This window comes from Galeopterus variegatus, unplaced genomic scaffold, assembly GCF_000696425.1.
Source record: "Galeopterus variegatus unplaced genomic scaffold, G_variegatus-3.0.2 Scaffold869, whole genome shotgun sequence".
Lineage (NCBI taxonomy): Eukaryota > Metazoa > Chordata > Mammalia > Dermoptera > Cynocephalidae > Galeopterus > Galeopterus variegatus.
Genome location: NW_007726980.1, coordinates 439033 through 462073, shown reverse-complemented (window position 1 = coordinate 462073; position 23041 = coordinate 439033). Strand labels below are relative to the sequence as shown.

The following is a 23041-nucleotide window of genomic DNA, read 5'->3' as shown; positions in this document are numbered from 1 at the left end:
CATGGGATATCTTTCCATCTTCTTGTATCCTCTCTAATTTCTCTCAGGAGTGGTTTGTAGTTCTCATTATAGAGATTTTTCACATCCTTGGTTAACTCAATTCCTAAGGATTTTATTTTTTTGGTGGCTATTGTAAATGGGCAGGCTTTCTTGATTTCTCTTTCTGCATGTTCACTATTGCAGAATAGAAATGCTACTGATTTTTGTGTGCTGATTTTGTATCCTGCTACTGTGTTGAAATCATTTATTAACTCCAAGAGTTTTTTTGTGGAGACTTTAGGCTTTTCAATATATAGGATCATGTCATCTGCAAAGAAGTACAGTTTGACTTCATCTTTTCCAATATGGATGCCCTTTATTTCCTTCTCTTCTCTGATTGCTCTGGCTAGTACTTCCAACACTATGTTGAATAGGAGTGGTGAGAGTAGGCATCTTCGTCTAGTTCCTGTTCTTAAAGGAAAAGCTTTCAGCTTTCCCCATTCAAGATGATATTGTCAGTGGGTTTATCATATATGGCTTTAATTATGTTGAGATACTTTCCATCTATATATAACTTATAGAGAGTCTTTATCATGAATGAGTGTTGAATTTTATCAAATGCTTTTTCAGCATCTATAGAGATGATCATATGGTCCTTCTGTGCTGGTCATGGGCTTTTCTTTGTTGGGAGCTTTCTGATAACAGCGTCAATCTCTTTTATTGTTATTGGTCTGTTCAGATTTTCTGCATCTTCTTGGCTCAGTTTTGGTAGCTTGTGTGTGTCCCGAAATTTATCCGTTTCCTCCAGATTTTCAAATTTGTTGGCATATAGTTGTTTATTGTAGTCTCGAATGATTCCTTGTATTTCAGATGTATCAGTTGTAATATCACCTTTTTCATTTCTAATTTTTTTTATTTGGATCTTCTCTTCTTTTTTTAGTTAGCTATGCTAATGGTTTGTCAGTTTTATTTATCTTTTCAGAAAACCATCTTTTTGATTCCTTGATCTTTTGTATCATTTTTGGGGTTTCAATTTCATTAAGTTCTGCTCTGATCTTAATGATTTCTCTCTGTCTGCTAACTTTGGGTTTGGATTGTTCTTTTTTTTCTAGTTCTTTAAGGTGAAGTATTAGGTTGTTTACTTGCCATCTTTCCATTTTTCTGAAGTAAGCATTTAATGCAATAAATTTCCCCCTTAATACTGCTTTTGCAGTATCCCACAGGTTTTGGTATGATGTATCATTGTTTTCATTTTCCATCTAATAACTTTAGGTTTGGATTGTTCTTGTTTTTCTAGACCTTTAAGGTGAAGTGTTAGGTTATTTATTTGCCATCTTTCTATTCTTCTGAAGTAAACATTTAATGCATTAAATTTTCCCCTTAATACTGCTTTTGCAGAATCTCACAGGTTTTGGTATGATATGTTGTTATTTTCATTAGTTTCAAGAAATTTTTTGATTTCTTGTTTAATTTCTTCTTGTTCCCACATGTCATTAAGTAGAATGTTGTTTAGTTTCCATGTGTTTGCATAGTTTTCAGAGCTTTGTTTCTTATTGATTTCTAATTTTAATCCATTGTGATCTGAAAAAATACGTGGGATAATTCCAGTTTTTTTGAATTTGTTGTGATTTGATTTGTGACCTAACATGTGATCTGTTCTGGAGAATGATCGATGTGCTGATGAGAAGAATGAATATTCTGAGGTTGTTGGATGGAATGTTCTGTAGATATCTGCCAGGTCCAGTTGGTCTAGAGTGTTGTTTAGATCTTGTGTTTCTCTGCTGATTCTTTGCCTAGATGATCTGTCCCATATTGATAGTGGGGTGTTCAGGTCCCCTGCTATTATGGTATTAGTATCTCCTTCCTTCTTTAGGTCTAATAGGGTTTGCTTTATAAATCTGGCTGCTCCGACATTGGGTGTGTATATGTTTGTGATTGTTATGACTTCTTGATGGATCAATTCTTTTATCATTATGTAGTGGCCCTCATTATCTCTTTTTATGGTTTTTAGTTTAAAGTCTGTTTTATCAGATATAAGAATAGCTACTCCAGTTCGTTTTTCATTTCTGTTTGCATGGTAAATCTTTTACCATCCTTTCACTCTTAGTCTATGTATGTCTTTATAGCTGAGGTGGGTCTCTTGAAGGCAGCATATAGTTGGGTCCTCCTTTATAATGCAGTCAGCCAGTCTGTGTCTTTTGATTGGGAATTTAATCCTTTTACATTAAGAGTTGTTATTGAAAAGTGTTGATTTACTTCTAGCATTTTATTGATTTTTGTTTGGATATCTCAAGTGTCTTTTTTCCTTTCTTTCTGATTTACTGTTTGTTTTCAGTATTTGTTGGTTCCTTGGATTGTAGATAAACTTTTTTTTTTCTCTTCATTGTTGCCATTTGTATTTTACTATTGGGTTTTGATTTTTCTTTGGTTTTTATGGCAGTGGTAGTTATTTTTCAGGTACCAAACCCGGTACTCCCTTGAGAATTTCTTGCAAGATTGGTTGTGTGGTAGTGAACTCTTACAGTTTTTGTTTGTCTGAGAAATATACTGTTTGCCCTTCATTTTGGAAGGATAGACTTGCGGGGTAGAGTATTCTTGGCTGGTAATCTCTGTCTTTTAGTATTTTGAATATAGCAGCCCATTCTTTTCTGGCTTTTAGGGTTTGTGATGAGAAGTCTGATGTTAGTCTGATTGGGGCTCCCTTATAGGTGACTTGATGCTTCTCTCTTGCAGTTTTTAAGATTCTCTCTTTGTCTTTGAGTTTTGCCCATTTTACTATAACATGTCTTGGAGAAGACCTTTTTGGGTTGAATATGTTTGGGGATCTATGAGCTTCCTGAATCTGAAGATATGTGTCTTTTCCTTTACCTGGGAAGTTTTCTGCCACTATCTTGTTGAATATGTTTTCAATGCAATTTCCTTTTTCCTCCCCTTCTAGAATACCCATGACTCGGATATTAGAGTGCTTAAGGTTGTCTGATATCTCTTAGATTTTCTTCAATGTTTTTAATTGTTTTTTCTCTTTTTCTTTCTTTCTTTCTTTTTTTTTTTTTTTTTTGTCTGCCTGTGTTATTTCAAACAGCCCATCCTCAAGGTCAGAAGTTCTAACTTCTGCTTCTGCAAGCCTGCTGGTTAAATCTGTTGTGTTTTTTATTTCATTGAATGAATTCTTCGGCAAGCTCTGCTACATTCTTTTTCAGGGCATTGATTTCCTTGTACATTTCTTCTTTCAGGTCCTGTATACCTTTCCTCATTTCATCATGTTGCCTAGCTAAGTTTTCTTGTATCTCATTTAGTTTCCTTAGAATTATCACTTGAAATTCCTTATCAGACATTTCAAGGGCTTCTTGTTCTATAGGATCTAGAGCTTGAGAGTTATTACCCTTTGGTGGTGTACTTTCTTGATTTTTCATATTTCTGGTATCTTTCCTTTGATGTTTAGTCATTGTGGCAGGGGATTTCTCGGTTCACTGGTTTGACACTATTGTCTGCCTAGGATGCTGCTGGTGCTGCCAATTTGGTATTTCTGCCTCAGTGTCTGCTTGGTTGCCCACTAGTGCCTCGGGTGCATGGTCGCCTCAGGTCTTGAGCCTCTCCAGGGAGGCACTTCTCTGATCAGCACTCACTCGGCTGGGCTGAGGATGGAATCGGGTGGCGGTGGCAAGGCCTACCTGCTGGGTCATGTGCTGGCACCGCAGGGTGTGTGGTCTCCACGGATCTTGGACTTCTCCAGCTGGGCACCTCTCTGATCAGCACGCGCTCAGCCGGGCTGGCGATGGAGTCAGGCGGCAGCAGCAAGGCCTCAACAACAAATGTTATCTGAATGCCTGCTATATGCCAGGCTACTGAGCAGTGATGCTTAGTTATGGCCACTGTGCCAAGTCATTGAGGCCTCAGCAGTGCACATGGCAGCCATAGTCCTCATGTTATGGAGTTTATGATCTAGTAGTGGTTTCCAAGTTATTCTGAGTCCATAGCTTACAAGCATTTCCTGAGTTATAGCTTCTGCTTGGCTAGAAATACACTGTATGATTTTAAGTAGGTCTTTGTAGGTGTTCAATAAATATTTGGGTTTTTGTTGTTTTTTTAAGAGCAACAAAATTTGCAGACCTGTATCTAGACTGACCAAGAAAAAAGAAAGAAGACTGAAATTACTAAAATCAGAAATAAAGTAGGGGCATTATTACATTGTCACTGTGGCTTTTTGTAGTGCTAATATTTAGTTTCTTTCTCTTTCTTGTTTGCATTTTTGTTCTGCAGTGGCATTTTTTCTTTCTTGTGTATTTGTGGTAGTGATTATCATTTTTTGGATTCCAGATTTAGGATTTCCTTGAGGATTTCTTGTCGTAGTGGTTGTGTGGTGGTGAATTCCTGCAGCTTTTGTTTGTCCGGAAAATACACTATTTCTGATAGATAGCCTGGCTGGGTATAGTATTCTTGTCTGGCATTTTTTTTCTTTTAGTATGTTGAACATATCGTTCCATTTTCTTTTGGCCTGAAGAGTTTCTGTTGAGAAGTTTGCTCTTAGTCTGATAGAGGCTCCCTTGTAGGTGACTTGATGCTTTTCTCTTACTTCTTTTAAGATTCTCTCTTTGTCTTTGAACATATCATTCCATTCCTTTTTTTTTTGGCCTGTAGAGTTTCTGTTAAGAAGTTTGCTGTCAGTCTAATAGGGGCTCCCTTATAGGTGACCTGATGCTTTTCTCTTCTTATAGATTCTTTGTCTTTGAGCTTTGCCAGTTTGACTATAACATGTCTTGGAGAGGATCTTTTTGAATTGAATCTGTTTGGAGATCTCTGAGCCTCCTGGATCTGAAGGTTTATGTCTCTCCATATACCTGGGAAGTATTCTGTTATTATTTCAGTGAATAGGTTTTCCATGACTTTTTCTTTCTCCTATCCTTCTGGAACACCCATGATTTGAATGTTGTGTACTTAAGGTTGTCTGCTAGCTCTCTTAGATTTTCTTCATTTTAAAAAATTTTTTTTTTCTTTTTTTTTTGTTCACCTGGGTTATTTTGAAAAGACTTGTCTTCAAGATCAGTAGTTCTTTCTTCTGCTTGTTCTAGCCTGCTGCTTAAGCTATTGGTTGTGTTTTTTATTTTAAGTGAGTCTTTCAATTCTATGATTCTGCAACATTCTTTTTTAAGGTGTTAATCTCTTTGCAAATTTCCTCCTTCATATCCTGGATTTTTATTTCTCATTTCATTATGTTGCCCAATTGAGTTTTTTTGTATCTCAGTGAGTTTCTTTAATATCGTTGCTTGGAGTTCCTTTTCAGTCATTTCAAGAGTTTCCTGCTCTATAGGGTCTGGTATTTGAGAATTACTGTATTCTTTTGGTGGTGTCATATTTTCTTGGATTTTCATATGTCTGGTATCTCAATAAATATTTGTTAAATGAATTGAATAAATCTTTGGTCCTCTCTGTGCCTCAGTTTTCTCATTTCCTAAGTGGGATAAAATAATTTGCAAGAGATTGTATGAGGATCATTGACAAACTATAAATGTTTGAAGTGGCTAGGTCTTGTGATAACTCTCCTGAGTATAATATTACATTTTTTCCCTAGAGAGCACTGCTGGAGAAGAAGCAGAGAAAAAAGCGCCTTGAGCCACTCATGGTACAGCCAAATCCAGAAGCCAGAGTACGTCAGTCAAAGCCAAGAGGTAGTGAGGAGCAAACTCCTTTGGTGGAACTTCTTACTCCTTACAACGATGTCATCCTGCATGGTGTGTATTTAGGCAGCATCACTTCCTGCCGGGTAGTTTTCACAAACCTAGGAGAAGGCAGGAGGATTCTTAGATGGACCAAAGGGACAATATTAGCCTCTTACTAAGTACCTTCATAAACCTTCATAATCACATTCTGGGTCTTTAATGTGAATAAAAGCAGTGGTCTAATCAGTGACAGATGCCATAAAGATCATGTCCATGTGTTAATTATGAAGCCAAGAATAGGTAGAGAGCATCCATTCTTCCAGTAGGTAGCTCTAAAGATCATTTGAGATGGCAAGGGGGAGAAGGAACAGTAGGATGAAGAGTCTCTGAATCAAGCCGCTCAGGCTGTTGGCTTGGATAGGACCTGTACTGTGGAGGACCTGCTCTGTCTTCCTGGTCTCATTCTTAAGTTTCTGAAGTGCAGTATCAGATACATACTACTTCAGCACCAGAGCATGTTAAAATGAACACCAGCCCTGGACTGTTCTCTTAACAGATGTCCTTGTGCATGTTAAGGAAGGAGGAGAGGTGAAATGGTTTGGTAGTTGTTTGTTTGTGTTTTTGTCTTGGTTGTTCTTAATTCTGATCACAGATACCAAAAGCACTGGCTAAGTAGTAGATAATACTTCCTTCTTCTTCATCTTTTTGTTTTTTTCCTTTTCTTTTGGCCCCTAGGCATTGATGGTCCAGCTGCCTTCCTGAAGCCAGATGCTCAAGATTTGGAAACAAAACTTCATGTTCTCTCAGTAGGTTCTTCTGCTACGGAAGAGAATACTGAAGGGAATGTGGATGAGGAAAAAACTTTGGATACTGCTTCCAAGCCAGATCTCCAGGAGATTCTCCAAAAACATGGTGAGAATTGGTAATGATTTTAAGGCAATTTATCTTCTTAATCATTTGTAATCTTTTCCTTTTCTTTCTTTTATTGTCGGTTAACAGTCTACACTCAGTATTGCTCCTAATGTGGCTTAGAGCACTAAGCATCTTTGATATCTGAGTATTGATCATTGTCAACAATAGTAATATTTATATTACTGCCTGAGAAAAATAAGATAATTAAATCAAATATAAAATATTAGCTACTGTATGAGTATTTCTCTCTTTTTGACAATTTGTTTTCAGTTCCCACCCTCTTGACAACGGTGCCACTCAGTACCTCTATTCTGCCTCCATTTCGTAGCTCATGGTGATCTAGAGCCTACCTTCTGCCAGTTAGAGTTCTCATTTCCATAAATATTCCTGTACATTTAGAGAAATAATTTTATAGTTGAGAAGGGATCAAGCATCTGCTTTTTAGATGAGAAAATTGGAGCCCAATAATGAGGTAGGCATTGCCAGGTCCTGGGATATATGCTTCAGGAAAGTCTGCCACAGAATGGTAGAATATCTATTCAAATAAACTCAGATACTGATTCATTTAGAAAGTAAGTTTTGAGTACATACTGTATATGAGGCATTATTCTAGGCACTTAGGATATAATAGTATTCATGTTTCCTGCCTTCATGTAGTGTTTATTCTAATGGAGGCTTTCGGTGGAAAATCAAGGTGCTAAGACAGCACCAGGAGAGGCACCTAACCCAGACTTCAGTTTGGAAGGCTCCGTGGAGGAAGTGGTGTCTAAGCTGGGGCTTGACACAGAAAGAGGAGCTGGCTGTTCAGAGCAGTCGTACCTCAGAGTGTGAGCTGATAGGGTGGGAAGGGGGAATGTAGAGACATGAGCCTGGAGGTATAAATGGGCTCTAATTACACAGGACCTGAGAGGGCATGTCAGGAATTTAGACTTTATCTAAAGAGTAATAGCAGCCTAAGAGGGATTTTAAGTGGAAGAATGATAGGATCACATTTTAGCTGTAGAAAAACCATCCTGCACCATGAAGTATGATTGGAGGCGGGCAAGTCTGGAAGCAGGAAAGCTAGTTAGGAGATGGTTTGATGAGTGGTCTGACCTGGAGTGGCAGTATAGTGTGGTGTGTGTGAGAGTCCACAGCAGGGGAGAAAGAGAATTACTCTGCCCAGGCAATGAGAAGGGGCAGGAAAGGCACCAGGAGGAGGTGGTGATGACACTGAGCCAAGGAGTGCAGCTGGGGAAGTAGTCGGAGGCTGGCGCCTTCAATGTCTGTTGCAGTTGGGCACTTGACAGTTATAATCTCGTCGACTTTATACTTGTAGCAGTCCTTTGACACGCTTATAAGTATCTGTCTCTCCGTTTTATATATTATAAGAAAATTAGTCCTTTGAGAGGCTTAGTAATTTGTCCTACATCACGCTGCAAGTTAGGTGGCAAATGTTGGCAGAACACATAGCATGTGCAAAGGCATCCAAGTGTAGCAAACATGGGATGTCTGTGCAGACCGGGACGGATGACCAGCGTGCAGGCTGTAGCAAAGGCGGTCTAGTGAAATGGATTAGAGCCGAGCCCCGGAACTAGCTTGCTGGATTTCGAACCTCGACTCTGCCACTCTGGCTGGGAAAGGGGACAAACAGCTTCACTCTTTTCAGCCTTATTTCCCTGTCTATAATTCTCTGCCTCATTTCCCTGTCTGGCCATGGTACGTCCCTATAACTTTGCTACCACTGTTTTTACAACAAAAGAGAGTGAAGGATGTGGTTGGACCGATAGGAGGAATCAGAGCAAGAGAACTTCATGTTTAACCAAAAGCTACATTACTTCCTCCAAGTCATCTAGCTGAATGGTGGCAGGCCTAGATTTCCTGACTCTTGGGCTAGTTCTTTGTTCCTGACTGTGAACACCAAGTCGTCTCCTTTTGCACTGCCTTCTGAAATACTGCTCTGTTCTTTCTCAGAATCAGCCTTTCAGTGTCAGATAAAACAGTGTCTTTCTATTTCTCAACAACTTACCTCTTGACTGTAAAACTCACTAGGTGCTCTATTTATTAAGTTCTAACAGGTGTCAGTTTGGCAAATTATGTCCCTTAAGTGGATCCAATTTACTTGTCTTAAAAGTTTGAGAGAAATCTTTGATCTCTGTCAAGACATGTACTCATATGAATGAGTTCACGGTATAAAAACAGCGTTTGAAAACATAGTATTAAATGAAGATATCCATATGATAGTGAGACATCAAGATTTTCTGCCTTCTTGCTACCAAAAAAAAAAAGTTAATACTTTAGAAAGCAGAAGAAAAAAATATCCTTTACAAGCCAAAGAATTTTTTTTAATAACAGCTTTTTGGGATATAAATCACATATTATACAATTCATGCATTTAAAGTGAACAATTCATTGGTTTTTAGTATATCCACAAAGTTCTGCAACCATCATCAAAATCACTTTAAACTTTTTCATTACCCCAAAAAGAAACCCTGTACCCACAGCAGTCACTTCCCATTTCCTGCCAACCCCCGAGCCCCAGGCAACCACCAGCCTTACTCTGTCTCTGTCGATTTGCCTATTCAGGATATTTCATATAAATAGAATCATACAATATGTAGTCTTTTATGAATGCTTTCTTTTATGTAGCGTAATATTTTCAAGGTTCATCTGTGTTGGAGCACATATCAGTACTTCGTTCCCTTTTATCATCAAATAACATTTTGTTATATGGGTACACCACATTTTATCTATCAGTCGATGGACATTTGGGTTGTTTCTACTTTGGGCTATTATGAATAATGTTGCTATGAACATTCATATATAAGTTTTTGTGTGGACATATCTTTCCACTTGAGATCGATGTTTAACTGGCCTTTGTCTTACTCTTGGGTGTCTTTGAGTAAAGCTAATGCCATTTTATTTATGCACCATGTAAAATAAATCATAGTTTTCTCTCTTCTGAAATGGTTGAATGTGGGCAGGGAGTGATTTGGAAAAAAAGACAAAGACACACTGTTGTTACATCTACGTGTAATACATGATTTGGGGGCTATTTCAACTATTACGTGAGTGATAACTTCATCTTGTGGACAAAAGAGAAAAGAGAATTTAGTTTAAGTTGTTCTCTGCCTCTTTCTCCTGCAGAAATTATTCTCCCTGAGCCTCATACTCCCATGTGTAAGTCTGAACACCACACTTTTATAACACACACCACACTTTATTTTACATGTGTATTCCCCTGCAGACTAAATATCCCATAAACAAACAAGAAACAAAACAAAAAATAAGACCACCAGTATCTCCTGTAACTGAAATAAATGTGAGGGTAAAATGAAAAAATAGTTTTTCATCTAATAGTTTTAAATTTTCTGTAAAAGGCACTCCATAAATCCAAGGTAGTTGTATTTCAAACATTTCTAACTGGAGTTAGGTAACAAGACTGGAGATTAACAAAATGCAGAAAAACAAAAAAATAACTGGCATAGAGAACAGTGGATCGTTGTATTTTTTTATGATGGTCAAATATATATCATAACATAAAATTTACCGTTTTAACCATTTTTAAATGTACGATTCAGGGCTGGCTGGTTAGTTCAGTTGATTTAAAGTGTGGTTGCTGATAATACCAAGGTCTAGGGTTCAATCCCTGTACTGGCCAGCTGCCAAAAAGAAAAAGAGGATAAAAGTGTACGATTCAGTGGTGTTAAGCACCTGCTCAGTGTTCTGCAGCCGTCACCACCGTTCATCTCCAGACACTTTTTATCGTCCCAGAGACTTGTACTCATTCAGAGACTTGTACCCATTCCTCCCTGCCCCCAGCCCCTGCTAACTTCTGTTCTACTTTCTGCCCCTCTGAGTTTGCTTGTTTTATGTACCTCATATAAGTAGAATCATACAAGGTTTGTCCTTTGTGACTGGCCTGTTTCACTTAGCATCATGTCCTCAGGTTTCCTCCATATTGTGACATGGATCAGAATTGCATCCCTTTTAAAGGATGTGTAATATTGCATCGCATGAATACACCACCACTGGTTTATCCATTCAGCAGCTGCAGACGTTTGGGTCGTTTCCACCTTTTGGCTATTGTGAGTAATGCTGCTGTGAACATCCGTCTACAAATGAATCTGTTCAGGTTCTGCTTTCAGTGCTTTTGGGTATAAATCCAGAAGTGGAACTGCTGGAGTATGGTAAATCTGTGTTTAAGTTTTTTAGGAATCACGGCACCATTTTCCACAGCAGCTGCACAATGTTACATTGCCACTAGCAATGCACAAGGGCTCACTTCCTCCACATCTTAGCCAGTACTTGTTGTTTTCCATTTTTAAAAAAATAACAGCCATCTAATGAGTATGAAGTGGTATCTTATTGTGGTTTTGATTTGCACTTCCCTAATGACCAGCGATGTTGAGCATGTTTTCGTGTGCTTATTAGCCATTGTATATCTTCTCTGGAGAAATGTCTATTGAAGTCTTTTTCCCATTTTTAAATTGAGTAGCTTGTTTTGTTGTTGCTGTTGGGCTGTAGGCGTTCTTTATATACTGTATCATTTATATATATATAAATATATATCAGATATATGATTTGCAAATATGTTTTCCCAATAGACACATGTTTTAAAAAGCTAAATTAGGGTGGCAACAGTAGAAGGAAAAACAAGAGATGGAACTGTCAAAATTTGTATAAAATAGCTGTATGTTGGGTCAGAATGTTATGGAAAGAACTCGGCAAGGAAACAATTCCAGTCACTCGGAAAGACGGAGTCAGGAAGTTTATTATGCTAGTAAGACAGGAAGTCCAGTGGGACCCAGGTAAACTCCCGTTCTGAGATCCTGGGACCCCGAATGCAGGGAGAGCTGTGGTTATATAGTTTTCTCAAGCAGGCATGCAAGCCTTTTATTGGCCCTGTCTGTATCCAGGCAGAGTCAACCAAGCTGGGGGGCTTCGTAAAACAGGTGAGGGGCTTCACCAAGCGGGGTTACAGTGGCAGGATATATGGTTAAGGGGCTTTTGAAACTCGAGCGTGCAACTTCTCTGAAACAGGCAAGCAGCAAGGTTTACAACAAAGGGGCTTAGAAATCTACTTTTTGGGGTCCACTATAAGAATAGTTAGGAATGTTTTAAGCAAGAAAATTAAAATTATCTTTGTTTCAGAGTTTTTCTTCTTTGAACCAGTGTTGGCAGTTGTTGATAGTTCTTCCTTTTCTACCAGGTATCTCAGGTTGTTTGAACTTCGATGAGGAGGAGACTGATGGTGAGGAAGAAGGAGGAAAAAAATTAAGATCCTGTTCACCATATTCAAAAACAGGGAGACCCAATTCTGCTTCCAGCCACAAATCAACCACAGTATGCGGTTCTGAAACTTCTTCCTTTGGAGATAACTTTAACTGTTTCCTAAACATGTCTTCAGTATTTAAATGCCATTACTGCATGGGGAGTTCTTTCAAAAGATTTAAGCTTGAATTTGGTTTTTTTGTTCGTTTGTTTTTTGGTGCTGGCGGATACAAGGATGAAACCCAGGACCTCGGTGTTATCAGCACCACGCTCTGACCAACTGAGCAACCGGCCAGCCCTAAGCTTGAATTTAGACTTAAAGTTTGTCACCTCTCTGGTTTCTTCTGTCTCGGGTCAGCTGTTGTGAGACTATATCCCTTTTTCATGCTTGGCTCCTTCATTACTCCCAATGTTCACATCCTTGTTTAACTTTTCAGAGTTTCCCCTTATTTTGTCAGAATACTGAAGACATAGGGGTAAATCAGTAAGTTTTTTCCTGTTGTTTCTCACAGAGAGTATGAGATTTTCTGACCCATCTTCCTATTGCTCATGCCTGGCTGTCCTTTCAGGATACAGGAGCTTCTGGAACTGCAGCCCAGCAGGCAGATAACCAGCTGGGAGAAGTGGAGAATTTAGAGGACTTTGCGTTTAGTCCTGCCCCTCGAGGTGTCACAGTGAAGTGTCAGATAACCAGGGATAAAAAAGGAATGGATCGGGGTCTCTTCCCCACCTACTATATGCACTTGGAAAAAGATGAAAATCAGAAGGTATGAGAATTGATTCCTAGGACAGCTCTTGAGAGAGAGGAAAAGAGCGTTGTAGGAATAGAATGTTGATGGGCCTTGTGAGAGGGAAACAACGCTGGTGTGAGACCGAGGCAGCTGGAAGAAGATTGTGCTGTGTTCTCATAGCCTTCGGAGAGCTCATAGTCTGACAGGCGTGATCCACCCCTCCCGACTGCCCCAAGAAAAAGCGTTTTATCTGTAATGGAAGAAAATAGAAGGGAATATTCTAATGTAGTCATTTTTATCTCCCTCCCGTTATTTACTTTTTGGGTGTTGTTTGGTTTTCTTTTTATTATGGCAGAACATGACAGTGTAGAAGGAGAGCAAATTTTAGGGAATTGGAAATATAGAAGGACATGCAAGTTAAATGTCTTCTTTTGCACCCTCGAAATTCTAATTTATAAGTTTGAGATAATTTAATACTTGCTAATGAAAATGTCTTTTATATTAATACCAGGTCTCAGTGGATGATTTTAAGAGCCTAGAGATGAGATGATAGTAGGTATCCTTACTGTAACCACTATTTGTTGAGCATTTACAACATACCAGGCATGTATTAAATGTTTTATTATCACCTGTACTCCTTGTAACAACCTGGTTAGGTTGGATTTCTCATCTCTGCTTTATGGGTGAGGTAACTGGGGCTGAGGGAGTGACTGACTTGCCCAAAATTGCACTAGTAAGTGGCAGAGCCAGATTCAAACCCATTTTTGTGTGATTCCAAATCCCCCACTTAGCCACTGCCACTGTCCTGCTTGTCTGTTGTTGTCCGAGTCTAGTAGAATTTAGGAAGGATGCACAAATGTGATGGTGTTCACATGATTGAAGTCACAGGGGTTTAAAATAACGACAAAACACAAAAAGGAGCATTAGGAAAGCAGTGACAGTGAAGGGTGGAGGGTGTTCAGGATCCTGTCTCTTCTAAAGTTGGAGAGACGCTTACTTATGGCATTGGAGGGAAATTTTCTAAAAGTTACTGGAAGTTTTAGGATAAAGTTGTAAATAATTATACGGAGAATCAAGCTAGCAAATTTAGAAAAATTGTGTTGGAAGGAAACCCTGATAGTGAATTCTGAGAAGCGTTAAGAGGGTTGGAAAAAGGGATAAAGGCCCAAAGATTGACAGGTTGGCATATGATAGGCACTTGCTGAACATTTGCAGAAGGAAAAAGTAGAACGACCCTCAGGTGCTCTGGACTTCATTTCTGACTGACACTGTTCCTTTTCCAGATATTTCTTCTTGCAGGTAGAAAGCGGAAAAAGAGCAAAACATCCAACTACATTATCTCCACTGACCCAACAGATTTATCTCGTGAAGGGGAACGTTACATTGGCAAACTCAGGTGACAGCAGCCTTATGTCACTGTCCTATTTCTGTTTTATTCACGTAGTTTCAGAACAATAGCTTTTTTTAATAATTAGTATGTATTGATGTTGTAATCTTAAAAAGAGTTAAAAGAAAATCTAAGTCCCTTCCTTGTTTTAATGAGAGACCTTTAGAAAAGTGATGAAGAACGTTTAGACATTTGGAGAACAGGCGCACAGGCTTCCGTTCTCTCACGTACCTCTCCTAGATTATGTTTGTATGAGAGAAAAAGTACAGATCTTCGTGGTGACTTTTTCAATGGCTGGCCTTTTAGCTCAGTTGGTAAGAGCATGATGCTGGTAACACCGAGGTCTAGGGTTTGATCCCTGTACCAGCCAGCTGCCAAAAAAACCCACAAACAAACATGGTGACTTTTTCTTCTGATTCTAGATCCAACTTCATGGGGACCAAGTTTACGGTTTATGACCATGATGTTGTGAGAAACACCCTCACCTGTCCAAGGCCAAAGGATGGACACAGAGACACAAGGTACAGTGAAACGAGACTTTAATTATGGCCTTGCAAGGTTCAGGTGTCTGACGGGCAGGCACATGGAAAAGGGCTATAACAAGCAATTTATTTCCTAGTGTGCACGTCCCTGCCCCCGCCTCCTCATTGGCTGAGAGCACTATGGGTTAATAATTAGTATGTATTGATGTTGTAATCTTAAAAAAAGAGTTAAAAGAAAATATAAGTCCCTTGTTTTAATGAGAAGACCTTTGAAAAAGTGATGAAGAACGTTTAGACATTTGGAGAACAGGCGCATAGGCTTCCGTTCTCTGACGTACCTCTCCTAGATTATGTTTGTATGAGAGAAAAAGTACAGATCTTCGTGGTGACTTTTTTCAGTGGCTGGCCTTTTAGCTCAGTTGGTAAGAGCATGATGCTGGTAACACCGAGGTCTAGGGTTTGATCCCTGTACCAGCCAGCTGCCAAAAAAACCCACAAACAAACATGGTGACTTTTTCTTCTGATTCTAGATCCAACTTCATGGGGACCAAGTTTACAGTTTATGACCATGGTGTCAGCCCAGTCAGGGCCCAGGGCCTGGTAGAAAAGGCCCATATCCGGCAGGAGCTGGCTGCCATCTGCTACGTAAGTGCTGTCCTCATGACGCATTCTTCGCCTTAACCTCCTGGGTGCCCTGCCAGCTCTTTAAGCTTCATGTAAATAAAGCTGGACTAAGAATCTTCCCTCCCAAGCCTCTTTCTACTTTTATGATCCCTTTTTCTGTTGCTGGTATAATTTTCCCCATATATTCAAGTTTTAATGATGTATGCATTGCCAACTTTAATTATTTTTTGCTTTTGTGATATTTCTTGCCTTACCTGCTCCTCTCTCTTCCTAATGGCACTTAATTTAAACCTTCCTTACCTCCTATCCATTGACCAGAGGTTACCATAAGTTAAAACTGATCTCTTTGCTTTTACTCTTTTCCTATCTAGTTCATTCTGTACTGCTGCCAAATAAATCCTCTTAAAACAGGGCTGCAGTTGGTCCTGTTCATCTTCTCCTGCTTCCGATCTTTTCATGGCTACCTACTGCATACAGAACAAAGCCCTAACACATTAGCATTTCCTTTCAGACTCCTCTAGTGGCACTCTTCCCTCTCATTCTGTCATTCTAGACACCACAGCCCTCCTGCAGTTCCTTTGTCCAGCCACCCTGATCTTTCCTCACCTGGAGCCTTCCCTTTTCCCCTTCCTTGCCTTTGGCCTTATCAGCTACTACTGACATCATAAGAGGAGTCTTTCCCGACCACTAGATGTGGTTGACATTCCTTTGTCTGTATCCCCATGGCATGTAACTCACATCATGTACTTGTTATTACTTGCTCAACGTGAACCTTCTCTATGAGCTTATCCTCTCTCGTGAGCTCTTNACATTCCTTTGTCTGTATCCCCATGGCATGTAACTCACATCATGTACTTGTTATTACTTGCTCAACGTGAACCTTCTCTATGAGCTTATCCTCTCTCGTGAGCTCTTATTCACTGCTGGATCCACACTAGCACAGGGCCTGGTGCACACGTGAAAGAAAGCAAGAAGGAATCAACACCACTCAGTCGTTGCCTTGATCCCAAAGTCTCGACTTTCTTTAACTTGATCTCATCATTTGATTCTGATGAGATTTTATCTATGTGCCTGAGAACCACTCGACTTGACGCTTTATGATGTATTTTTCTTCTGCGGCTTTCATATATATGTATATGAATACATGCACACACACACACGTCCATCTATTTAACGTTCTTATATATATATTCATATAATCTCCCTGGCTTGACAGGCATTTGAATTTTTAACCTCCTGGTGCAGGCCGTGTTTAATTAAAAGTGTAGTGCCATGCCCTCCCTGGGAAATAAACACTTACTGACGATGACAAATTTGGATGGTTTTTCAGTTGTCTCAAATTCTACTTAGGACTAAAGAGTACAAGTAAGGTGTCGAGCCAGCAGCATCTATTTTGAACGCAGGTGGTCACACTCTACAGAGAGGCGCAGTGTTACTTTCATTTTCTGATTCTCTATCCCTGGTGCTCTGCACATTGTCAACATTTTGCATGCCCAGAAGTCTCATGTTATAGCAGAGTGTGGTCTCATTTTCCTTTCCGTTTCCAAGTTCTACCTTATTTTCCTATATTCCAGGAAACAAACGTGCTTGGATTCAAAGGCCCTAGGAAAATGTCTGTGATCATTCCAGGGATGAATATGAATCACGAACGGATCCCATTTCAGCCACGAAATGTAAGTAAGAACATATTTAATCAGCAAAGGACTCTGTAAGACAATAATACAATACAAAAGAGACAGGTACTAAAAAAGTATTGATTCTTCCAGAACCCCAAACTGGAGTATGGCTGAGACTCTTCCTGAGGGGCGCCATCACTCCGAAACCTCAGGATGAGTGCAGCTGCAGAGCTGTTGCTGAAGTGTTGACTTGAGTCCGCTTCATCTGCAGAGAGAAATGCGGGGCAGTGCATAAGAATAAAAAAGCCGGGCTTAGTCTTTGGCTTTAATTCTTTGCTTCTGTTTTACCATTTCTGAAATGGAGAAAATATTCCTCTACCCCGTCTTTTACTTCACAGAGTTGAGAATGAATGAGTTCTTACGGTCTCAGTACAAAGTAATGATTTCCCTTTGAACAGGACAATGAGAGCTTGCTCTCAAAATGGCAAAACAAAACCATGGAGAACTTGATTGAACTGCGCAACAAGGCCCCAGTCTGGAATGACGACATTCAGTCCTACGTCCTCAACTTCCATGGCCGGGTCACTCAGGCATCCGTGAAGAACTTTCAGATAGTCCATGGAAATGACTGTGAGTCCACAGGAGGGGCTGGATGGGAACAGGAGAAGAAAGTTCTTACAAGATGGGGAAATGAACATTTCCTATAGTTGATAGGAAGTTATATTCAGGAGGGAATTATTAGAAAAAAAATGATTTATTTGGGGAGAGAAAACTACAGTTTTAGAAGAAAACTTGTAAGTCACTGTGTTGAGGTGTGGAGAGGAGTGTGAGAGATTTACCAGGGCAAATCAGAGAAGTCTTAGATAAGGCTGGCAGGGAAGCAAACGCAAATAGCCCTCAACAAAGGGTTCCTGGTAACTGCAGCCCTTGGAGCTTGGACTGCTCCCAGCAAGCTACCCTTGAGTTTCCTGTCCTCTTTCCCTTTCATGCTACTCAGAAATAGTCTGCCATTCTCTCCAGGTGAGAGGATTAGTGATAGAAACTCTGCTGACGGTTAGCAGACACTCTTGTTAATGCCTCTTTTCATACTTAAAGTAGATGGATGTTTTAAAGAGACCTCATGATTAACTGACCTATTTGGAGGACTTTTTTCTGTATCTTAAATAGGTTTTTTCCCAGTACAACCACGTTACCGTCTTGATGGATTTTGGACGTGGCCGGCGCCATTGTGCACACAGTAAGCACCAGCACAAACTAGCTGCAGGCCTCGTCTTCCACTCCAACACCAAGCCCCTCCCATCTTCCTTTACCAGAAGCCTCCTGACTTAGAAACAACTTTCCAGCTTCTGCATTGGCGCAGTTCTCCACCCATTTACACCGACCTAATGGTCCCTCCCCCCGTACATTTCGCGCCCAAAAGCTATTTATTAGCTTTTGGGTGCAAACTCTCGCAAACCCATTATTGGGGCTGTCCCCCATTTTCAGGGGAGCCCCAGGCTGTCCTGCATTTTGAGTACAGCCTGGCAGATTTCTTTCTTTAAAAAAGCTTCAACGGTACCTGGCATCTCAGCTCACTTTCTTTCACTTCTGATGTCCTAATTTCTTTCTGCTCCTAGCTGACTATATAGTCATGCAGTTTGGACGTGTGGCAGATGATGTCTTCACACTGGACTACAACTACTCGCTGTGTGCACTTCAAGCCTTTGCCATCGGGCTCTCTAGCTTTGGCAGCAAGCTGGCATGTGAATGAGAGGACAGGCAAGCACAGGGCGGGGCTTTCTCCCTGCAGAGCTTTCGGGGGTAGACAATTGCCGCCGTTGCCCTTGCCCTTGCCTGACAACAGTCTGCTCCTTTTGGAATGATCCCTGAATATATGTATGTATACGTGTTTATGTATGTGTATATGTATGTTTGTGCACACATATATGTGCATGTTGCGTATACATACATGTATACACACACACACTCATTCCTCCTCTGGGTTCCATAGACTTTGTCAGGGGTCACAGCTTAGCATGAGTGAGAGATTGTTTAAATCACAGAGAGGTTCTTGTCCAGAGCATATTGGTGACTCCTGAAGTTTTTGCCCAACAGATTCTATGCCTCAAGAGTGACATTTCCTGTGCTTGGAAACTTGCAGGAGAATCAGGTACTAATAGGTAAATAATTGGGTTTCTTTTTCTGAAGACCTTTTTAGAGAGAGACAGTTCCCTAAATTGCCTTTAGTCTCCAGGGCAGACAACTACCAACTTTTTCTGTAAATGGCCAGTCGCCCTCTTAGCTACTTTGCTCTGCTTTTCTTGTACAGAAGCAGCCACAGACAGTGAAGGCTAAGTGTGAGTGTGTCCAGTGAAACGTTCTGTACAGAAACAGGCAGCAGGCCTGTGGGCTGTGGTTTGCCAGCTCCTAGATATACCCAGANGCTTTATGATGTATTTTTCTTCTGCGGCTTTCATATATATGTATATGAATACATGCACACACACACACGTCCATCTATTTAACGTTCTTATATATATATTCATATAATCTCCCTGGCTTGACAGGCATTTGAATTTTTAACCTCCTGGTGCAGGCCGTGTTTAATTAAAAGTGTAGTGCCATGCCCTCCCTGGGAAATAAACACTTATTGACGATGACAAATTTGGATGGTTTTTTCAGTTGTCTCAAATTCTACTTAGGACTAAAGAGTACAAGTAAGGTGTCGAGCCAGCAGCATCTATTTTGAATGCAGGTGGTCACACTCTACAGAGAGGCGCAGTGTTACTTTCATTTTCTGATTCTCTATCCCTGGTGCTCTGCACATTGTCAACATTTTGCATGCCCAGAAGTCTCATGTTATAGCAGAGTGTGGTCTCATTTTCCTTTCCGTTTCCAAGTTCTACCTTATTTTCCTATATTCCAGGAAACAAACGTGCTTGGATTCAAAGGCCCTAGGAAAATGTCTGTGATCATTCCAGGGATGAATATGAATCACGAACGGATCCCATTTCAGCCACGAAATGTAAGTAAGAACATATTTAATCAGCAAAGGACTCTGTAAGACAATAATACAATACAAAAGAGACAGGTACTAAAAAAGTATTGATTCTTCCAGAACCCCAAACTGGAGTATGGCTGAGACTCTTCCTGAGGGGCGCCATCACTCCGAAACCTCAGGATGAGTGCAGCTGCAGAGCTGTTGCTGAAGTGTTGACTTGAGTCCGCTTCATCTGCAGAGAGAAATGCGGGGCAGTGCATAAGAATAAAAAAGCCGGGCTTAGTCTTTGGCTTTAATTCTTTGCTTCTGTTTTACCATTTCTGAAATGGAGAAAATATTCCTCTACCCCGTCTTTTACTTCACAGAGTTGAGAATGAATGAGTTCTTACGGTCTCAGTACAAAGTAATGATTTCCCTTTGAACAGGACAATGAGAGCTTGCTCTCAAAATGGCAAAACAAAACCATGGAGAACTTGATTGAACTGCGCAACAAGGCCCCAGTCTGGAATGACGACATTCAGTCCTACGTCCTCAACTTCCATGGCCGGGTCACTCAGGCATCCGTGAAGAACTTTCAGATAGTCCACGGAAATGACTGTGAGTCCACAGGAGGGGCTGGATGGGAACAGGAGAAGAAAGTTCTTACAAGATGGGGAAATGAACATTTCCTATGGTTGATAGGAAGGTATATTCAGGAGGGAATTATTAGAAAAAAAATGATTTATTTGGGGAGAGAAAACTACAGTTTTAGAAGAAAACTTGTAAGTCACTGTGTTGAGGTGTGGAGAGGAGTGTGAGAGATTTACCAGGGCAAATCAGAGAAGTCTTAGATAAGGCTGGCAGGGAAGCAAACGCAAATAGCCCTCAACAAAGGGTTCCTGGTAACTGCAGCCCTTGGAGCTTGGACTGTTCCCAGCAAGCTACCCTTGAGTTTCCTGTCCTCTTTCCCTTTCATGCTACTCAGAACTAGTCTGCCATTCTCTCCAGGTGAGAGGATTAGTGATAGAAACTCTGCTGACGGTTAGCAGACACTCTTGTTAATGCCTCTTTTCATACTTAAAGTAGATGGATGTTTTAAAGAGACCTCATGATTAACTGACCTATTTGGAGGACTTTTTTCTGTATCTTAAATAGGTTTTTCCCCAGTACAACCACGTTACCTTCTGATGTCCTAATTTCTTTCTGCTCCTAGCTGACTATATAGTCATGCAGTTTGGACGTGTGGCCGACGATGTCTTCACGCTGGACTACAACTACCCGCTGTGTGCACTTCAAGCCTTTGCCATCGGGCTCTCTAGCTTTGACAGCAAGCTGGCATGTGAATGAGAGGACAGGCAAGCACAGGGCGGGGCCTTCTCCCTGCAGAGCTTTCGGGGGTAGACAATTGCCGCCGTTGCCCTTGCCCTCGCCTTACCTGAAGAGCAGCAGTCTGCTCCTTTTGGAATGATCCCTGAATATATGTACGTATATGTGTTCATGTATGTGTATTAGTCCGTTTGTGTTGCTATAACAGAAATACCTGAGACTGGGTAATTTATAAAGAACAGAGGTTTATTTGGCTCACGATTCTGGGACAGCTGCATCTGGCACGGGCCTCAGGCTGCTTCTCCTCATGGCGGAAAGTGGCAGGGAGCCAGTGGGTACAGGCAGATCACATGGCAAGAGGAAGCGAGAGAGAGAGAGAGAGAAGGTGCCAGTCTATTAAGCAACCAGCTCTCACGGGAACTAATAGAGCAAGAAATCACTCATAATCTCCCTTCCCCCAGGGAGAGCATTAATCCATTCATGAGGGATCCGCCCCCAAGACTCAATCAGTTTCCAACACTGCCACACTGGGGATCAAATTTTCACGTGAGTTTCGGAGGGGACGACACATCCAAACTCCATCATATGTGTATATGTATGTTTGTGCACACATATATGTGCATGTTGCGTATACATACATGTATACACACACACACTCATTCCTCCTCTGGGTTCCATAGACTTTGTCAGGGGTCACAGCTTAGCATGAGTGAGAGATTGTTTAAATCACAGAGAAGTTCTTGTCCAGAGCATACTGGTGACTCCTGAAGTTATTGCCTGAAGATTCTGTGCCTCAAGGGTGACATTTCCTGTGCTTGGAAACTTGCAGGAGAATCAGGTACTAATAGGTAAATAATTGGGTCTCTTTTTCTGAAGACCTTTTTAGAGAGAGACAGTTCCCTAAATTGCCTTTAGTCTCCAGGGCAGACAACTACCAACTTTTTCTGTAAATGGCCAGTCGCCCTCTTAGCTACTTTGCTCTGCTTTTCTTGTACAGAAGCAGCCACAGACAGTGAAGGCTAAGTGTGAGTGTGTCCAGTGAAACGTTCTGTACAGAAACAGGCAGCAGGCCTGTGGGCTGTGGTTTGCCAGCTCCTAGATATACCCAGAATGGGCTTGCGGTCATGAAATCATGAACAGAAAATGGGTATATCTAGGAAGCAACAGTCCTACAGACTGTGTCTAAGAGGCACCTACCCTACGTCCACTGTTGATAGCTTTATGTGCTTTGCTAATGATGGTTTGTTTCTGGAGTATTGTCTACCATTAGGACTGGGAAAGCCGGTCAGTCATCGCTTAGAGTCCACACAGGGGACTTAATTCTGACATCCCACCCAGCTTCCCCATGGGGGAAGGCAACGGCAGCTACATCACCCCTTAAAAGAGGAGCTTATGCATACTGCGAAACAGTCTAGATTGTTTTCTTTATCAGAGGAAGTGTGGTATTTGTTTCTTGGAGCCAGTGTGTTCTCCCTGTGGGGTGGAAGTCACCGATGTCCCAGATCCTCTCTTCCCTCGTCTTCCCTCGGAGCAGGTTGGCTGGCACCAATCTCAGTTGCACTGCCTGTGGCCAGATTTGGGATCAGTTATGTAAGAATTTGACATGATCGTCTTCATTTCAGTTTAGGCTGAAAACAAAAGTCTAGAGGGGACTTAGTCTAGTTAAGACTGAGAGTAATTTGATAGTTGCCTTCATTTGCAACCCAGAAGTGCCTCCCGCAGGTCTATCACCACGGGTGCATTTGGGTGGAGGGACACACACAGCTGTAGACAGTGTGAGAGGCAAGAGAATATTATATATAGGAACGTTGTCATTGTCATTATCAAGGGAAGTGGCATGAGAGGCTTTGGTGAGGACCAGCTGGCTGACTCTTGAGCTGTGCAGCCTCGTTGGGCAGAGCGTTGGCCTTTCTTCCTGACATAAATATTACCAGCTCCCCAGAGCTTGTGTTATCGGTATAGATTGTGCCCTTGTCACTTTTCCTCACAGATTATAAGATTTCTGCCAAGTGTTGCAGGTTATTAGCACCTCCCAGCAAATCATGTTTTTTTTACCAGTTCACCGGTTTTTTTTTGTGTCTGAATTTTTTTTTTTTAAGAACCTGGTGAGTCCCA

The 23041-nt window shown here is 40.9% G+C and overlaps 1 protein-coding gene and 1 long non-coding RNA gene across 5 annotated transcripts in view; both read left to right on the top strand.

The window, feature by feature from the left end:
* The window catches only part of TULP3 (tubby like protein 3), a 43928-nt gene that overhangs the window by 19548 nt on the left and 1339 nt on the right, over positions 1–23041 (top strand). The window contains exons 2-13 of one of the 4 annotated variants that reach the window (XM_008573049.1): positions 5549–5708; positions 6372–6548; positions 11740–11873; positions 12371–12568; positions 13816–13928; positions 14932–15046; positions 16600–16698; positions 17100–17271; positions 17809–17878; positions 18258–18399; positions 18736–18790; positions 22917–22971. In XM_008573049.1, coding sequence (XP_008571271.1) covers positions 5549–5708; positions 6372–6548; positions 11740–11873; positions 12371–12568; positions 13816–13928; positions 14932–15046; positions 16600–16698; positions 17100–17271; positions 17809–17878; positions 18258–18261 — 1242 coding nt within the window. In that variant the 3' untranslated portion in view covers positions 18262–18399; positions 18736–18790; positions 22917–22971. Of the gene's footprint in view, positions 1–5548; positions 5709–6371; positions 6549–11739; positions 11874–12370; positions 12569–13815; positions 13929–14931; positions 15047–16599; positions 16699–16791; positions 16955–17099; positions 17272–17808; positions 17879–18257; positions 18400–18735; positions 18791–20813; positions 20855–22916; positions 22972–23041 lie in introns of those variants that run through there. The other 3 variants (XM_008573050.1, XM_008573051.1, XM_008573052.1) reach the window with 3 other exon arrangements.
* LOC103590750 lies at positions 19563–19901 on the top strand. The gene is made up of 2 exons (XR_550504.1): positions 19563–19645; positions 19739–19901. It is a non-coding gene; the product is annotated as an uncharacterized LOC103590750 (long non-coding RNA).